The sequence below is a fragment of the Arvicanthis niloticus genome, chromosome X, assembly GCF_011762505.2.
Source record: "Arvicanthis niloticus isolate mArvNil1 chromosome X, mArvNil1.pat.X, whole genome shotgun sequence".
Taxonomy (NCBI): Eukaryota; Metazoa; Chordata; class Mammalia; order Rodentia; family Muridae; genus Arvicanthis; species Arvicanthis niloticus.
The window spans coordinates 82384389-82402600 of record NC_047679.1 but is presented as its reverse complement, the minus strand read 5'-3'; the positions used below and the strand labels follow the sequence as shown (position 1 = coordinate 82402600).

General features: G+C 39.9%; 1 protein-coding gene across 1 annotated transcript; it reads left to right on the top strand.

Moving 5' to 3' along the window:
* Window positions 1-1960: 1960 nt before the first annotated feature.
* Window positions 1961-14826, top strand: Nxf3 (nuclear RNA export factor 3). The gene is made up of 20 exons (XM_034486118.1): window positions 1961-2260; window positions 5693-5864; window positions 6052-6205; window positions 7192-7275; window positions 7396-7500; window positions 7598-7675; window positions 7773-7842; window positions 8002-8090; window positions 8543-8652; window positions 10316-10352; window positions 10643-10711; window positions 10782-10837; window positions 10983-11090; window positions 11218-11276; window positions 11508-11623; window positions 11716-11758; window positions 12328-12400; window positions 13068-13265; window positions 13637-13697; window positions 13806-14826. Exons 2-20 carry the CDS (start codon window positions 5728-5730, stop codon window positions 13857-13859), a joined length of 1701 nt encoding a protein of 566 aa, XP_034342009.1. The 5' UTR covers window positions 1961-2260; window positions 5693-5727; the 3' UTR covers window positions 13860-14826.
* The last annotated feature ends 3386 nt before the right edge of the window (window positions 14827-18212 follow it).

Genomic DNA, 18212 nt, shown 5'->3' with positions numbered 1-18212 from the left:
ACAAGACAGCTTCAGAAATGTCACAAGGATTGTAGATGAAGAGCTACAGGCAATTCAATGGCTGCTGAAGAGAGAGTAAGTTCTTAAAAGGAGTAAGATCTTTATAGATTATCTAATCCTAAGTAGTCAACCCTAAGCATATGTGCATGTGAGCAACAATAAATGGATTCTGTAAGTTGTGTATATATGTGTATATGTGTGTGTGGTATACAACAATAAATTTAATAAAAGCTCATGAATTTGGGAAGAAGTGGGTAGAGGGGAAGGATAGAGGGGGAAAAATGATGTAAATGCAGTAGTTATATATGAAATTCTAAGAAAATAAAAGTGAAAAAAAAAAAGAGTCATTCAGATTAGCCACAGTAAGAGTGGTCATTTCCGATTTTGATTGTCTTGGTTTTCATTTTGTTCATTTAATCATGATTGCAGAATGACTGAAATTGATGTCTGAGAATGCTTATTTCAGCAGAACACCACAAGCCAACTGTCAATGCTAGACCATGAGTATTATCAGCAGGCTAGTGACAGAATGCTAAATTTGATGAAGCCAGGTAAAAATGTAGTCATTAAAGATGACTAGATCAATAATATTGATAAAAGTCTTGAAATATTTTTGCTCACCTGAGTGTAAGATGGAACAACTTTTTACACATTGCTGTCATGAAGAGAGGACCAAATCTTAATATACTTTACTGAGCATACTCCTAAACACTAGGATTTGGTGACATCCTCCTTTACAGGTGTCCAGCACAGGAAGAGGTATTTCACTCCATTAAGACACACTTTTTAATGTAAGAAAAAAAAAAAAAAAACAACAGGAGGATTTTAGACTGTGACAGTCAAAGCTGAGAACTTCAAAGGTGGAGTTAGTGAAGAATTGGTTTGCCGCCCCATGGGGAGAGCAACAATACCAACCAACCAGAGCTCTCAGGGTCTAAACCACCAGCCTGGGAGCACATAGGGAGGGATCCATGACTCCATCTGTATATGTAGGGGAAGATGGCCTTGTCAGGCAAAGTTGGGAGAGGAGATCCTTGGTTCCATGAAGGCTGGATCCCTGATTTGGCAATTTATTTTTGTAGGTGTGTGGTTTTTTCTGTATTATATTGTCTTCACCATAGATGTGTATCACACACACACACACACACACACACACACACGAGAGAGAGAGAGAGAAAGAGAGAGAGAGAGAGAGAGAGAGAGAGAGATAGAGAGACAGGCAGAAATACACACACACACAGATGGGGGGCATCTGTTCAGTTCATTCAGTGGGCGGATTTCATCTCATTTTGAGAAAGTCTGTGAATACATTAGAATCTAGATCCCCTTTCCTCTCCCCTTCCTGGAACAAGGCCTGACAGGTTTGGAACTTCATTCCTGTCTAATCAGTGAGGCATTTCTTCACAGTGACAACTTTCACTCTCACTAAAACATCAGAATGATTCAATAAACTTTAATAGATCCCTTATCTCCCGCCTCTCCTCTCATCTCTTTCTCCTCTCCCCTCTGTGTCTCAGGAATGAGCAGAAGGTAAGTTCCAACCATTTGACAAGTTTCAGAACATTCTGTTACTTTGTTCTAACTTAAGAAAACAAAGGATGTTATTTGACTCTACTCAAACCGGAAATGAGGGGCTCACCCTTTGCCGAGGTTCTTAGTTCTACTCGGGTTCTACTCTGTTTCTCAAGGCAACAGGTGAGTATCAACAGACAAAACTTGTACCCAATTAAGCCTCCACAACTTCAGTCAGCTGATGATTCTAAGGTCAGATAACTTCTTGAGGAGTGGGGGTGGGGAGGGGAGAGCAGATCTGATGTAGAACAGTAGTACACTGCCTGGTTCATAGTGGGCACTCGGAACTCTCAAAGAATAAAGAACACAGTGTAATGTAGCCAAAACAGATCAGGGAATGCAAAGTTCCCTGCTTTTGTAGCAACAAGTCCCAGAGTCCCAAGGCTTCAGACTCTAGTTGGCTTCGGTGTAGCAGTAGTTCAATGTGAAAGCGCTCCCTGGGTGCTTCACTGGTAGAAAACTTCAGGAGGCAGTACAAACAGGAAGTTGGTCTATACTGCCCCCCTTCCAGGGCCCTCCTCCTTACGCTCTATGGGATGAAACTTCCTGTAAGGGTTTCCATCTTGTAGTTGGTGTTTGAAGCCTGCTATCATCTTTCTCAGCAGCTCTCGTCATTTTTTTCAGTTCTAGACCACACAGAAGGACACAAAAAGACATCCGTGACAAGGGACTTGAGGACCTACCATGGGTGAGTTGCTCAGCGTGATGTGTTTGCCCAGGTTTTCTTAGGGCACTTAGGTGGCCTCTTTAGGCAGGGACAGGGTGGGATCGGAGTGGCAGGACCCTTTCCCTCCAAGCTCTTTAGTTTACCCTCTCCAAAAGACAAAGATCAAATGAGTATTGAGGTCACTGTCATGTTTCTTCCATGGAAAGCCTCTGTTCTTGTGGCTTTAACTGAAGTGAGGTGCAATCACCTCCCCCGCCCCCACCCCCGGTTGTAAAGAAAGACTTGACGGAGCTTTGGATCATTTCAGGCCTAGGATCTGAGAAATAGGAAATATGGTCTAGAATATGGTTTGGTGGAAATTAATATTCTTTGAATTCATACTAGTATTAGAAGAGGAACAGGGAAGCAAACATTAATATTGAATCTACTTGAGTTATTCAGAACACTGCATTACCCTTATAGAAGTTTGTAGATACTTGCTTTATGGTCTGTCATGTGAACTGTTCTGAACTATTTTACTTGTGAGTAGGTTTCCACCTCAATTAAGTACATTTGTTATATGTGTATGTACAATATATAAAATTATATTTTATATATCTATGCATATGTACATAAATGACATAGCAGGATGCTCTTAAATTCCTGGGCCAAAGTGATTCTTTTGCTCTATACTCCCCTCTCCCAAGTATTAGGACTACAGGCATGTGATACTATGCCTGCTTTGTTTCTCATATTGTTTAAATTCAAATGAACTGTTGATTGATAGTTTCATCTGTTATTTAATAAGTTGAAATTTGACCCAAATTATGTATTTGTCCACTTACTTTCCCTCAAGTCAGTCTTATTTCTTTATTTTAAGATATGCATGCAAATACAGATTTGAAAACTCTCTTCCTAATTGAAACTTTTATCACTGAAATGTCCTTTCCTTTACTATTTCGTCCTCCTCCCCTTCCTGTCCAATTTGAGACAATGCTTCGTGTAGCTTCATCTGATCTTAACCTTCTTATGTAGGCAAGGATGACCTTGAACTTGTGATACTTCTGCCTTTACCTCCTGAATGCTGGGATTGCAAAAGAGTACCAACATCTCTAATCTGTGCAGTCCTGGCCATGGAACCTAGAGCCTTATGCATGTGAGGGAGGAGATACACCCCCATCCCATAGAACTTTCTTTAAAATGTGCTTTTTCTTTTTCCAGTAAAAACCTGTAGTTACATAGTACAAAAATGTTATATATTTTGTTATTTTACAAATATTATAGATGTATATAAAATGAATGTTGAACATAGCTACTCTACAGTGTAGTAGAACATTAGAAATTAGGACTGGAGAGATGGCTCAGTGGTTAAGAACACTTGCAGAGCAATCATGGGAAATGGTGTTCCTGCCTTAACATTTATGTAGCAAGACAGGCTTTTTGCAAGCATTGTAACTCTGACTCTGAGGGTCCTGATGCTCCTTTCAGGCCTCTGTACATGCATAGAAGTGTCTGCACTCATATGTGTGCATATACTCACATAGACAGACAGATACACACTAACACATGTGTACATAAACACACAAATCTTAAGAAGATAATATTAGAAGTTTTCCCTCTAATCTTAATGGATAGCCTATCTTGTACACATGAATTATTCTTTATTCATCTCCCCTTCTCCAGCTTCTAATTACTAATCTCTGTAAGTGATAATATTCTCTATTCCTATGAGTTCAATCTTTAGGTGTCCACATATAAGTGAGAATATTTTGCTTTTTTATTTATAATTAAATTTTATGTATTTACAAGAACATTTGACAGAATCTTTTATTTGTTCTCAGATGGGATCGAACTATGTAGACCACGCTGGCCTTGAACTCCCAAAGTAGCTAGAGCTGGTCTTGCATTCCTGATTCCCCTGCCCCAGCCTCCCACGTGGTGAATTTCAGACAAGTTCCACCATATCTAGTTGATGAAAATTTTTTTTTATGTAATCAGGCCCTTTCTGCCTTTTATTTGGGATATTTAACCTACTTTTGATTAAATCATAAGTATAATTTGGTCTAAATACACTATTTTGCTACACATTTGTTTTTTTTAATCTGTCCTCAGACAATTCATGAACATTGCAACATTATAGTTATATTTACCCTCACCTGATTTGACATGCATTTTCATTATATATGCCATATGCTTATCACATTCCCTCTAATATTTCCCCCTTTCTTTTCTAGTCTTCATAATAATATATATCCAAGTATACATGTATGTCCCAGAAAATTATTGTATCATATATTAAGTACTCAGATTTGCCTACAAGTTTATCAGTGCCATTGACTTTCATTTACTGCACAGATGATTGGATGTAGACCTTGAACATGTGCCAATCATTTTCTCTGTCTTCTAGGGGCTGGTATTATGTGTGTACTTTCAGACCCCACAGGGATGTTTTGTTTTAAATACTCATTCATTCCTTTACTTACTTCATGCATGTGGATGCACGTTTGGAGGTCACAAGACAACTTGAGGAAAATAGCTCTCTTCCCCCACAATGTGGGTCGAGAATTGAACTCTAGCTGTCAGGATAGGTTTCAAACCCTTTACATGTTGAGCCATCTCCCCACAGCCTGTTTCTGTTTTAGTTTCACTTTTTAAGATTTACTTATTTTGATACGTGTGTTTTGCTTTCATGTATGAATGTGCACCATGTGTGTGCTTGGTGGCTGAGGCAGTCAGGAGAAGACACTGGATTCTCTGGAACTTGAATTACAGATGGTGGCAAACCACTGTGTGTGTGCTGGGAACCAAACTACTGCTCACCACAAGACTAGCAAATCCTCTGAAGTGCTGAGCCATCTCTTTTTTCTCAATGCACACTTTTCTTCTCTTAATGTTTTTATTTGAACTTGATGCTTTTTTTTTTTTTTAATTTGGAAACTTCTCAACTAAGATCTGTTAAATATGCTTACCATATTTTCTTTAATTTCTTTCTTTCTCTCTTTCTAGTCTTCAGGATAATATATGAGCAAGATACTACCTGTATGATTTGTTCTGTTTTATGTTATCTCTTGTTTAGTTCTTTCATGCAGGGAGTTTGCCTTTGATCTTTGAACCATAAAAACAACTTCCAATATAAATTTTTTACTATTCTTCAAACAGAAGAGAGAGTGAAGATTTAGGAATGAAACATAATTTGTCTCAGATCACTCAGCCTGAGAAGGGCAAGACAGTTAGTAATGTCACAGACCAATTATTCAACCCAAACTTTACCACTGTGTTTTCTCCTTGGCTTTGAATGTTCCCTGCCTCTCATCTCCCAAGAAGTGGAAGCACAGTGAAATATTTTAATGGGGTTCACACGGCTCACAGATTTATTTTGGGGGTGGGTTATAACAAATAGTGACTTTCATTAGCCATTATATGTTTTCCACGTTCATTTTTTTATTGTTCCTGATGTATTGATTTTAATTGAAGGGCACAGTTCCTAAACTAACCCCATTTGAAGAAGAATGAGATGCCGGCGTATTTTCCGACAGAGATTTTTCAACTCGACTAAGCACAGCGATACCATGCGTACTTCACTTCAGCAGCAGCAAGATGGAGAGCCAGCAATGAGTAATTCTCCCATGCATACTCAAAGAAGATAGTAAGTGACCAGTCAGAATGGCTGGACTATACTAGTCAGTGAGATCCATAACGCTGTGGTTAAATATGTTCTTTACAGCTCCAAGTGGTTGAGCCTTCTTTTGGTAATGCTGGTACAAGTGAGAAAAATGATCTATTGGAGTATTTCTAAGTATATGTGGACTATTTTTCCCTTCATTTTTCCACAGCACTCCATATGGCATCCCGGCCCGTCATCAGAAACTTAATTTACATAAACGCAACCAAATTCGTATTAACATGGAAGGGGGGCCAAACCTTCCAGAGCAAAAAATGGAGAGGGACAAACACGATGATACTTCAGGAGACTGGTTCAAGGTCACAGTTAAGTATCCCAGCAAAATGTATCTACTATTTAAAAGAAGGATCGGGAGGAGTTGTGTTTCACTTGTGTAGAGTGATTACGTGCTTTTCTTGGTGTACAGGAGTTGGCACAGGAGACCACATGCTACATCAATTAAGGGGGAAATCAGAGAATGACTATAAAGAGAACAGGGTGACTGTAGGGAGAAGACAAGATTATGTATACGCAAAGGAAGAAATCAATGCTAAGGAGATATAACAACTATATTAGAAGGCTGTTTTGGGAAAACTGTATGTGTTTATTGGCAGAGATGGTTGTTACAGTGTCTTTGGGGGTCCTTGTTAAAGAAAAATGCTAGGTCTGCCATAGGTAAGATCTTTTATTATGACTTTTTAAATATAATTATGTTTATAATCTCAAAAATCAGGAAAATAATACAAAGCAAATTAATTCATTAAAATTTTTTTTTAAAAGAAAGTTGATTTAAACATCTGGATTATTAAAAGAAACCACCCAAATGAATGGAAAGGCAATTTGGGAAATCTACAGGTGATGTAAAAGAAATAATGAAATTTGTTCAATCTTTAGATATTGCTTTAAAGCTTAAAAAAATAAGCTTGGGTCTTCTTATTTTTTTTTTTTTACGGCTTTCTAAAAGAAAAATTTACATATAATAGATCCCATGCATTTAAGTATATAACTTAACAATATTTGTGTGCACATCTCTGAAACCATTATCCCATGCAAAATGCCTGTCAAGCACATCAAGCATCCATATCTCCCTTTATAATTGTTCTCTTTTATTCTTCCCTCTCTGTGCTGTGTCATTTTTAAAGCAACTCTTGGTTAGTTTTCTACCACAATAGATTTGTTTGCATGTTCTAGATTTTTATGTAAACAGACTCATGGAGTGTGTTATGGGTGAGCACTACTGTCTGATTAACTCAGACTTTCAGTTCCCACTTGCTAATGTCTTCTCCCGTTCTTTTTTTGTGTTTGACCTTAGATTCCCTTTGGCATAAAATATGATAAGAAGTGGCTGCTGAATTTGATTCATAGCCATTGCAGCATCCCTTTCACTCCGGTGCAGGTAAGAGAGGACATAGTGGATGACAATGAAGGACAAGTGGAAACAGGACAGATAAGGGACTCTGTTAACCATAACAGTTGCCTACATATCCTACTTAAAATCTCACCCTTATCCTTGCAGTTTCACTACGAAAAGATGCAGGCCCATTTTTTTGTTGATAATCCCAGCATTGCCTTTATGCTGAAGGCTATCAGTAACAAGATTCGAGATGAGACTGATAATAAGGTATGAAAAATTGTGAGCCAAGGGGCAATATTTTTTTATGATCCTGGGGCTTCTCAGTTCTCAATGCCAAACACACACTCTCATATGTTCACTGCAGATATCAATCTTCATCAGCCCCTGTGATGAACCCAACTTAGTGACAGAGCTTAAGTCAGAAAAGATGGATCCAAAAAAGGTAATGTAAACTTAAGACCACTTGTATACCCACAGCCAGACCTATCTCTTTCTCCCCATCTCCTCAGAGTCACAGAACTCTATCTGTAATTCTGCAGCTGACTATGAACCAGCAGTGCGGTACTTCTCAGCGAGTTCTTAATAGGCAGAGACTTCCCTTTGACCAAGGTATGAATGACAATAGTAAGTCTAGAGGAAATAAGGGAACAAGGGTCTTGCTGGGGTGGAAATTTAGGAATTATAAATCCAGGAGGAGTTGGTGCTGGTACTGTATGTACCAGTAGGGTGCCTCTCAGCCTTCTGATTACCTGTTCTTGCCTTCTGAAGATTTGATGACCCATCCTACTGACTTGACACTGATTCCTAGAAGTTATATGGCTCCTTCCTTGAATATCCATGAAGAGGACATGACCCAGGTAATAGCTTATACTTGTTGCTGTTTTTGAGAGTAAGACTGGAGAGATTAGTTAGTAGTTAGATTGGTCTCAAGTATTCCCTGTAGTAGCATTAACTTTATTTTTCCCCTCATAGCTTTTGCCCTTGAACCAGAGTTACAGCAAATCCTATCAGATTTTGGTTTGATACTATGACAATGGCCCCTACTATTGACAAACCGAATGTCTATAAAAATGAGATGAGGCATAATTCTGAGATCTTTCTTTTTATTTAAATTACATTCCAGTCGTTGCCCCCCCCATTTAGTCCCCCCTCCCATAGTTCCTCTGAGAGAAAGTGGAAGCAATCAACAGAGTGTTGACAATAGGCAGAGAAGTGAAGTTACTGGTAATGGAGCAAGGGAAAGAGCTGAGGGCTTAGACATTTTCTGTTTCACTTCTCTTAATCCATGCATTTATTCCCACAATTACAGATGAACTCTGAAGGGCAGATGGCCAAGGAGCAAGCCCCAGATCCAGAAAAGATATGTGCAGACAAAAGCTCTCTGAGTGCTACCGTGCCGGATAAGTCCAGTAACATAAAGTCAGTCTGCAATAGGAGTAGTTCTGGTCCTCTTGGAGGATCTCACACTACATTCTTCCCTCTATCTGTATCTCCAGCTGTCCCCATAGCCCCCCACTTTGTCTGATCCTCTCTTCATTTCATCAGCGGTGTGATTCCTAAGTCTGAACACTTAGTCTATTCCAGAAACATGGCACCCCTCCTCTGGCTTAACTGGAGCTCCCCTTTTCTTACTCCTATGAAGTCCCTTCATCTGTCCTAGGATGCCCCCAAAGCTCTGAAATGCTAGGATGAGGCCAGGAGTTCTGGATAATGGTAACATTACTTACTCTGGGCTACTGTTGGGGGTTCATCTCTCTTTGGAGGAAAACATGGGTTCTCTGAGTCAAAGATCAAGAAGTGGGGCAATAGCAGGGAGTAGAGGGCTTCCAGGAGCAAGAGGGTCATGTAGAGAAGGAGACCTCCATCCTTCCTTACCTTTGTATCTGCCTACCTTGCTCATAATCCTAAAAAATGTAAAAAGAAAAAAAAAAGGATCCCTGCATAGCCTGAGAGAAGTGAATTGATTCCTTGGATTAGACCCCAGCTCAGACATGCACAAGTAGAAAGAGACCCCCAGGAAAGAACATACTGACCATAAGAGATACCTGCTTCTGGGGAATGTCTTTGTCTCTCAAACTCTTTTATTGTTCTGAGTAAATCCAGCATAGGAAAACAAATGAGCCTGCATTCAGTGGCACCTAATACTGTAAAGTCTTGCCTTCTCTCTTGCTTTGGGTCCCTGGAGCAGCCTAGGGCAAGTGAAGGAGAGGACTGCTGCAAAAGAGCCCTTTTAACTGCAGTCTGAGTCTAATGGGGAACAGCCTGCTGGTCTAAGGGGCAGTGGAAGGAAGCTGCGTACTGCATCTCCCTGAATCAGATGTTAGATTCAGATTTGCAGTAGTGGCCTCAAAGATGCACTACCTGATAGAAAGCTTTTAGCTGAGTCTCATTGTATAGGTAGTATCCCGCTGGTGGCCCCTCTCAGTACTGAGAAAGATAGACCATCATCTCTCATTCTTGTGCGGTTTCATCTTTGTCCTTCGCTTCTACTCTCTTATGTTTCCCTGACATCTCCTTCATTTCCTTTCATTCCTTTTCCATCACCATCTCCCTGACTTCAATTACTGAGTCCTGAGCCATGCTATATTCTTGCCTGGCCCAGATCTCTACAATGGTGGGTACCACAGGGTCCTGGGATCCCATCCCACATCTTGCTCACTGCAAAGCTTCCTCTTGTGGGGACTCTAAGGAAGGGAGAGGAGTCCTTGGACACTGGCTCCTCCAACATGACTTCTTGTGGCATGAGCCCAAAAAAGGGACTAGAGTGGTATGTGTAGGAGCTGGCCAACAACATGAGGAGAGAGGAGCACAGGGGGGGAAGACAAATCTCTTTCTTATAGGTCATTCCACAAGGAGAGAATTTTTACTTTCAATTATATTTGTATGAATTTTAATGGTTTTACTATATTTATATGCCAGTAGATGAATGAATGCATAAAGAGTCAATGTATTAACCAAAAATGCCATCTAACTTATATATTAATGGGATGTTGTGTAATGTTTGTATGCACATATATACTGCATAATTCTTAATAAGGCTACCTGTTTTTTAATTTTTGTGGGTTTTTTTTTTTTTTGGTAGTTCAATTCTGGAAATGTTCCCCAAGTTACTAAGCCTGGTAAGTATGTTCCTTGATTATTGATTTCTGTAACTGGGACTGACACTGCATCCAACCTTCTCTGAAAGCTAATAGGTCTTGCTCAACTTAAACTTTCTGCAGCTGTCCCTTAAGCCTCAAAGAGATAGGGAGAAGTGATTCAGATTCACAGGGGAACTTGCCAGAGGCAAGCCATGATCCCAACTGCACTACTTCCAGTGACATTTCTAAGGCTCCTGTCAACCCGTCCCTTTCCTTCAACCTCCAGCATCACCTTCCAGCTGTGCATTTGATTCCCTTGCCTCCCACAGGATGGACAGGAATCACAAAATCCAACTGTCTGTGGCCATGAAGATCAGAAGACCTTACCAATTTGGAAGGTGAGAAGAGAGATTTTCATTTGTGTGAATGAGTGGGTCAACACCTACATCTTGTTCACTTTTATTTCAGGGAAGTTTTTTTGGATCGGAGTCCATAAAGACAATGGTCCTACAGTTCCTGCAGCAGTAAGTACCTCTGGGACTCTGACAAAAGGGAGCAATGAGGGGGGAGGTGAGGCTATAAAATTATAGCTCTAGGTGATAAAACTATGAAATTTTATTCAGGGCCAAAACCAGTGAGATTATCCCACTCTATCACCTCCCCCCACAGGTATTACTTCATCTATGACAATGGAGATCGGCAGGGACTCCTCAATGCTTACCATGCTGAGGCTTGCTTCTCTTTAACTATCCCTTTCAGTTCCATCGACTTATCCACGTGAGTAACACATTCCGCTCAAACTCCTTCCCAGAGCACTGCACTCTGTTGTCCAGCAGATACAGGCAGTGCCTTGGAACCATCACACTGGCTGGACCACCACATCTGTTCCCTCCTTTTCTCTTAGGAGCAGCTTGTGCGAGTACTTCAAGTATAGCAGAAATATGAAGATTCTCAAGGATCCTTGTAAGTGTGTGGTGGACAGGACTGGACAGGATAAAGGGGGACTAAAAGCACAATCACAGATGCCAGAGGTTAAGGTTCCTGTTGTTACCCTCCCCGTTCCTTCCATATTCACTTGATTTCAAACCAGCTGTCTCTTCCTGGACCCTTGAGCTTATGTCTCTGACTGGGGAATGCTGTGTGTGCAAAGCATGTGCAACTCCGAGGACACAAATCTTTCTATCTCCTTTACAGATAAGCGGAGGCAGCTGCTGAGGCACAGGAAATGTGACATTATTCACTTCCTTCGTGCATTGCCCAAAACTCAACACGACCTCACCTCCTTCGTGGTGGACATATGTTTTCAGACAGTAAGCACCTGCTCCTCCCATACTCAGAAAGCTGGTGGTGAGTAGAAAGTTATGCAGGACCCTAAGCCTGTCTGTGCCTTCTTCCCTTTCAGGAAACAACACTGTGCTTCTCTGTTAGTGGGTTGTTCAAGGAAGGTGAGTGCTTGTAGAATGCCCTCTCCAGACCCCTTCTTGCTTCCTGACCTGGATGTGCATCTCTGAGAGTTCACCCAGCTCCCCTCATTATGTGCCTTCCTGTTTGCTGTCCTGCCCGCAGACCATCCTAGTCTGACCGAGGTCTGTGCCTGTCTGTGCACAGCTTCTGTCTATCTTCTATCAGGGAGAGCACATGGGCTGCAGGGTTTGTTGGCTCTCATTCCAGATCCTTACTCTGTGACTTTGGGCCACTAGCCTAGCCTCGGCATCTCCCCATTTGCCATGGTGCTGATGACTCTCTGCCCAAGACAGATATAAATCTGAGCCCAAGTGAACATTGGAAGTTATTTTTTTACAGGGTCAGGAATATGGCAGGAGACCCATCAATACGAGTGGTTTATTCTCCTTGTTGACCCCACCCCCATTTCCACCACAGACCCCTGACTCCAGGTCAATAGTTGAGTGGTCCTGGGCCCTTTCAGCATAAGGCCCTGACTGAGGAATGTTTCGTGAGGGTGCAAAACATGTGGAACTGTAGTAAGGATGCTTTTTTCTTCTTGTCCACAAAGTGGAGGAGAGCTCTCCAGGGTGTGTTCATGCCTTCACTCGGATCTTCGTTGCTATCTGTGGCAACAGTTCAGAGTAAGTGCTGGTTTTGAATGGATACTCTCATTCCACGGTGGGGTCATCAGTGTGACAATGTGGTGGTGCAGTTCTTGGGGAGTATTACCAATATTATGGAATGTCAATAGGTAGATTCAAGGAGTAGGGCTAGTGTAGTGGTTAACAGTGTAGCCTTGGGGTCAGACCATCAGGCTCTTGCTGTAGTACTCACTTGTTTTGCGAATTTGTTCAAGTCACATTGTCCATTTAGCTGTTTTCTAAAGATGTTGATTCTACTGTCCACTCGTTTTAGCTGATAAAAGGCCAGATGAGAACATAAAAACCATTCTCTCATTCTTCCCTGCTCCCTACTCTGGTTTTCTGAGACAGAGTTTCTCTGTAAGCACTGGTGGTTCTGGAAACTCCTCTGTAGACCAGGCTGACTTTAAATTCAGAGATTCACCTGCCTCTGCCTCCTGAGTGCTGTGAATAAAGGTGTGCGCCACGACCACCAGGCTAAGCCATTCTTTAATTAAAGCTGAACCTGCCATTCTAGTAATATAGACAGCCTCCAATAGTGCACTCATTCTTCAGGGATATTATAGATAACCAAGGGGAAAAGCGGGGATATTGGAAACATACAGTTGCTGAAGAGTGACAGCATGACGGTTGTTGGCAAGTACAGTTTTGTCTGTTTTTCAATCAGTTTCAGGGAATGTCTTCCCTCCAGCCTTTGTATCATCAATGACAAGCTGTCTTTGAGCAATGTCCATGGGTCTCCCAGTGCCTTCACCCCTGTGGCCACATCTTCCTCCTGCTACTTGCCTTCCTTTTCTCAAGATCAACAGGACATGGTGCCAACATTCTGTGCCCAGTCTGGGGCGAATGTTGAGAGGTCACAAAAGTGAGTGTTGTATGTACATGGTAATGTGGTGTGAGGTTGGTGTAGGAGAGTGAGTTAGGGGAACATACAGGCTTCACTTCTTTATTTTATTTCATTTACTATCTTACTGGACAGTTTCTTCTCAGTAAATAGTAAGCTAACTAACCATTTAAAAATAGTTATTTGATCAATCCCTGAAATCCACAGACCCTGTTCATTTAATGAGAGACATTTGGATTTTTCAGGAATTTGCTCATATTATAGCAGAAGGGTCATTTTGCTGAATATCTTGAAATACATGGAGAGCCATGTTTCTGTCACACCGATACCTTTGTGTTTGTTGTCAATGTATCTTTTCTTGTTGGATGATCCCTGTTCATTTTCTATCACAGATGCCTTCATGATGACCAATGGAATTACAACAGAGCTATACAAAGCCTTGCTTTACTCGAGGTGATATTTGGGAATTCAAGTCAAGTGAGAAAAGGCCAGGTGACCTGGAAATGGTGCTAGTATTCTTGTATCTGCTCATCTCCCAATTGTCTTCTTTATCTTCTCCAGGTAAAGGACCCGATTCCAGAGGATAAGTCCACCCAGACAGGTCCAAGATCCTAAGACTAGCACACCAAGAAGAAATTCCTGAGTGTCACTATTATGTTTAATATTATTTCTTCAAACCTCTGCTGAAATTTTGACTAATACAGTAATTTCCATGTAAACAAACTGCAATATCTAGTTTCATCCTGGAAGCCAAAGCCTATCTTGTAGAGCAGACTCTCATTGGTTTGTGTATTTGCTACATAGTTGAGGATCCATGCATTTTATTTTGCATTGTGATCCGCCCAGCATAAACAGGACCATCTATGTGACCATGTGTTTGGAAGTATCCATTGAGGTATCTGTGGGTACATAGTTAAAGACAGTGACTGTTTTTTCCCTAGAATCCTTTAGTAGACAATAGTTTAGAAGAGAGGGATAGAACCTTCACTCTGTGGTTGACTAATGAGAGGCCTAGTCTTGTGCAGGCCCAATGGAGGCAATCTCAGTTGTTGTAAGATTGTGATAATAGTATCGGAAGATACTATTTGTGTTGCTGGTTATCTTAAATCCCTTCACAATCCACTGGAGAATGAGGACCTCCAAGATAGGACTGCTGAAGTCCTAGACTCAACCATAGGGTGCAGTTCTGCTCCTGTAGACTATATACTTTCATAGGTTGAGCATCCTCTCTGTTAAAACTGAGTGCTATGTGCCTAAAATATTAATCAAGTATTTCATGCAGATAATATTCTTTTACTAGCCATACACATTTATTCACGATTAAAACAGCATAATTGATAGGACATATTATTAAAGGATACATAAAAGCCTGTAAAGAAAAACAATCCCTATACATGTGATTGTCTTACTATAACAATCCTTGGTATGAAAAAAATTAGAGTAAGGAAACTGTAATTGACTTTGTGCTTATATTGAAAGCAATAATATCCAGGAAACTTATGAAAATATGTTCAACAACTAAAAGTACAAAAGTTGCCACAAACACTGAGATAATTTAGAAAAGGAAAATAAAGATTACTTTAAGAAAAAGGAACATTTGTGTTTATATGTATGCATACATAAGTGTGTATATTTATTTGGATGCCTTTAGTTGTCTAAAGCTTTTAGAAAACGTACTGCAGTTTGGTGGTTTAAAAGCTACAGAAATTTGTTTTCTTACAATCTGGAGGTCATAAATCCAAAACCAGCGTTAAAAAGACTATATATACCTTGTAAGATTATTTTTAAAAAGTTTTAATTGGCATAAAATTATTAGGTTTTATTATAACATTTACGAATGTGATTTTACTAGACAATCCTTTCCACCTCACTCCTCACTCACTTGGACATTTTTGTTTCTATGTCACAAGTATTCTGTTGTGCCCCACATCTTCTTCAATATTCTTTTCTCCTTTCATGGTCCCATTTCTAGCTTGATGGTCTACACACACACACACACACACACACACACACACACACACACACACATCAAAAGCTATGACTCACATATAAAAGAAAAACATACAGTATTTGTCTATTTGAGTCTGTCTTATTTCATTTAATGATCTCCAGTTGCATTCATTTTACTGTAAATGTCAGGCCCTTTTAAGTATCCAATTATGTTGTCTGCGAATTGGGATAATTTGACTTCTTCCTTTCATATTTTATCCTTTTTGTAATTTTCTCTCCCCTTATTCCTCTAGCTTCAAGAAATATATTGAATTAAAAGTGGAGAGAGTAGGTACCCGGTATTCTTCTAAATTTTAGGGGAAATATTGTTCTACCCCATTTAGTTTAATGTTGGCTACAGGTTTGTCATAAATAGTCTTTATTGTTTTGATTAATCTTTTGTCTATTCCAAATTATTCCAGGACATCATTTTTGTAGCTTTATGTCAGCTAGTGTGCAGTATTTTTACTATACCAGTTTCAGAATATATATATATATATATATATATATATATATATATATATATATATATACCAGTATTCTTTTTCTGAAGACAGCTGTCATTAATATCCTCCTTATCCCTGTGTTCTTTTTAAAAAATTCTTAATAGCTCACTAACTCCATTTTTTTGTTGGCCATATACTTCTTATTCTGGAGGCATCCACTGTAGCATGGTCAGCCTACCAGACGAAACACCCTTAAAAATTGGCCCTCCCTCCCCCAGAAACCATCAACTGTCATAGCTCTTATATCTGAATGCACCCAGTCCTGTTGGATGAGAAATTTTGCTTGTATTTTCACAAGGGAAATTGGCTTGCAGCTTTCTTTTTCTGTTACACCTTGATCCAGATTTGTTGTCAGAATAATAATTGGCTCCATAGAATTAGCGTTTTAGTGTTCCTTCTGTTTTTACTTTATAGAACAGTTTCAGAAGTGTTGCAATGTATTAGGTCTTCCTTTAATGAAGGAAGATGTACTTTGTCTTGTGGAGAGACTTTTAATTATGGTGTCAATCTCATTACTTTTTGTGTGTCTTTTTAATTTGTTTATATCATCTTCTGGATTTAATTTCAGTAAAACATAGGTGTTGAGAATTTATTTATTGTTTTTAGAGCTTTTCATCTTTTTAGGATAAAACTCTTCAAAGTGTTCCGTAATTGAATTCTGTTTACAACTCACCTCCCATCTCTGATTTTATTGACTTGTTTTCTCTCTATTTTGTTAGTTTTGCTAAGATTTTGTTGAGTGTCATTCATCTTCTTGAAGAACCAAATCTTTGGTTGCATGTATTGTTTTTTTAGTTTCTATTTCATTAATTTCTCCCTTAATCTTTATTATTTCTTGCCATGTGTTAAGTTTGGGCTTGGTGTTTGTTTGTTTGTTTGTTTTGTTGTTTTTTTAAAGCCCCATCTTTATGTCATTCACTTGAGATCTCTCTGTGTTTGTTTGTTGTTGTTTTGGGCTTTGGTTTTGCCTTTCTTTCTTTCTTTCTTTCTTTCTTTCTTTCTTTCTTTCTTTCTTTCTTTCTTTCTTTCTTTCTCTAACACAAGATCTCACTATGTAGCCCCAGCTGACCTGGCACTTTGTGTTTACCAGTCTGGCCTCAAATTCACAGAGACGTTTCTGCCTCAATGGTCTGGAGGTGAAGCACTTATGAAAAGGGTCCCAGCAGGCCACATCTCAAATGCTACAAAAAGTTAACAACCAGAACACAGACAATATTCTACCAGAGCTGGATGAAAAGAAAGGCATATAGTCTCGGGAGCCCCCTTTTCCCTCAACCAAGAGACACTTGCATAATTTACATGGAATCTACAAAATTTAGGATACCTTTGTGGTTTCCAATATGGGAGCAGACCTCTAATCAATGGTAAAAGAACTACGAGAGGGGCTTCTGGAAGAATTGGAGAAGAGGAACCAAAGGTGGTTTCTCCGTGTGGTTTTGAAATATACAAGAGGAACCTAAATGTAGGAAATGAGGGTGTGTGGAATTTGGTGTTAGGGAAACCAATGCCTTCCTAATCTCTTTTCAGAGCAGGGATGATGATAACTTTGGTCCCTCGACCCTCAGAGCTTTTTCCTTTGCTTAGGTCCTTAAAGCTATCCATAGTAATAGCCAGTAATTTTCAGTTGCTAGCAAAAGTCTTTTTACAGTTAAAGAATGATGGTAGTTATAGGATAAAACAGAACAGAATTATTTATTAATACTTGGTATTGGTTCCAGAAGGGGAAAAGATTGCTTACCAGAAATTACTATGCTCTAACAACTGGACTTGTTTCTGATTTTAAATACACAAATTGTTTAAGGAGACCCTCTGTTTTTAATTTTTCCAGGAAAAAAAATTTAAACAAACTATATTGTTCTAAAAATAGTTTGTGACAATCAGAGTAAATGTATTGAGTCGAGCACAGAGCATAGGAGAAAATTTTTTTCCCATGTTTGTTTGTTTGGTTTTTACTTTGCCAGTTTCAAACATTTTGTTCAAAAAATAGATCTCCTACTTTTCAAAATTTGAGTCATGAAAATCTGTTTTGAAAGAGGGTCTCATTCTGTGGCCAAAACTGATTTGAAATTCACTAATCTATATCGATCCCAATCCATGGTGACTTTCCTACTTCAGCCTCTCCAGGATTTCAAGAATGAGACTCGAGTTGTGGCTGAGACTCATTAACATTTAAAAAGAAAATAAAGAGGAATTAATAGAAAGGATTTATACAGATGGAAAGAAGATAGAAAACAGACTGCCAGGATGAGGGTGTGGTGGTGCTTAACAAGGAGGATGGTGCAGACTCTCCCTGGTAACAGGGAAGGGAGATGTCCAACCTCCTGACGGTGATGCCACTTGTGGGTCCTCAGATTGGTGAGGATCCGGATGAGTGACGGGTGGGGCCTGAGGTGAGCGCTGGCAGCGGGGAGGCGGGGGCGGGGCCTCCTGTCGCACTGGCCTCCTGAGCTGGGGGAGCGAGCTTGGCAGTGAC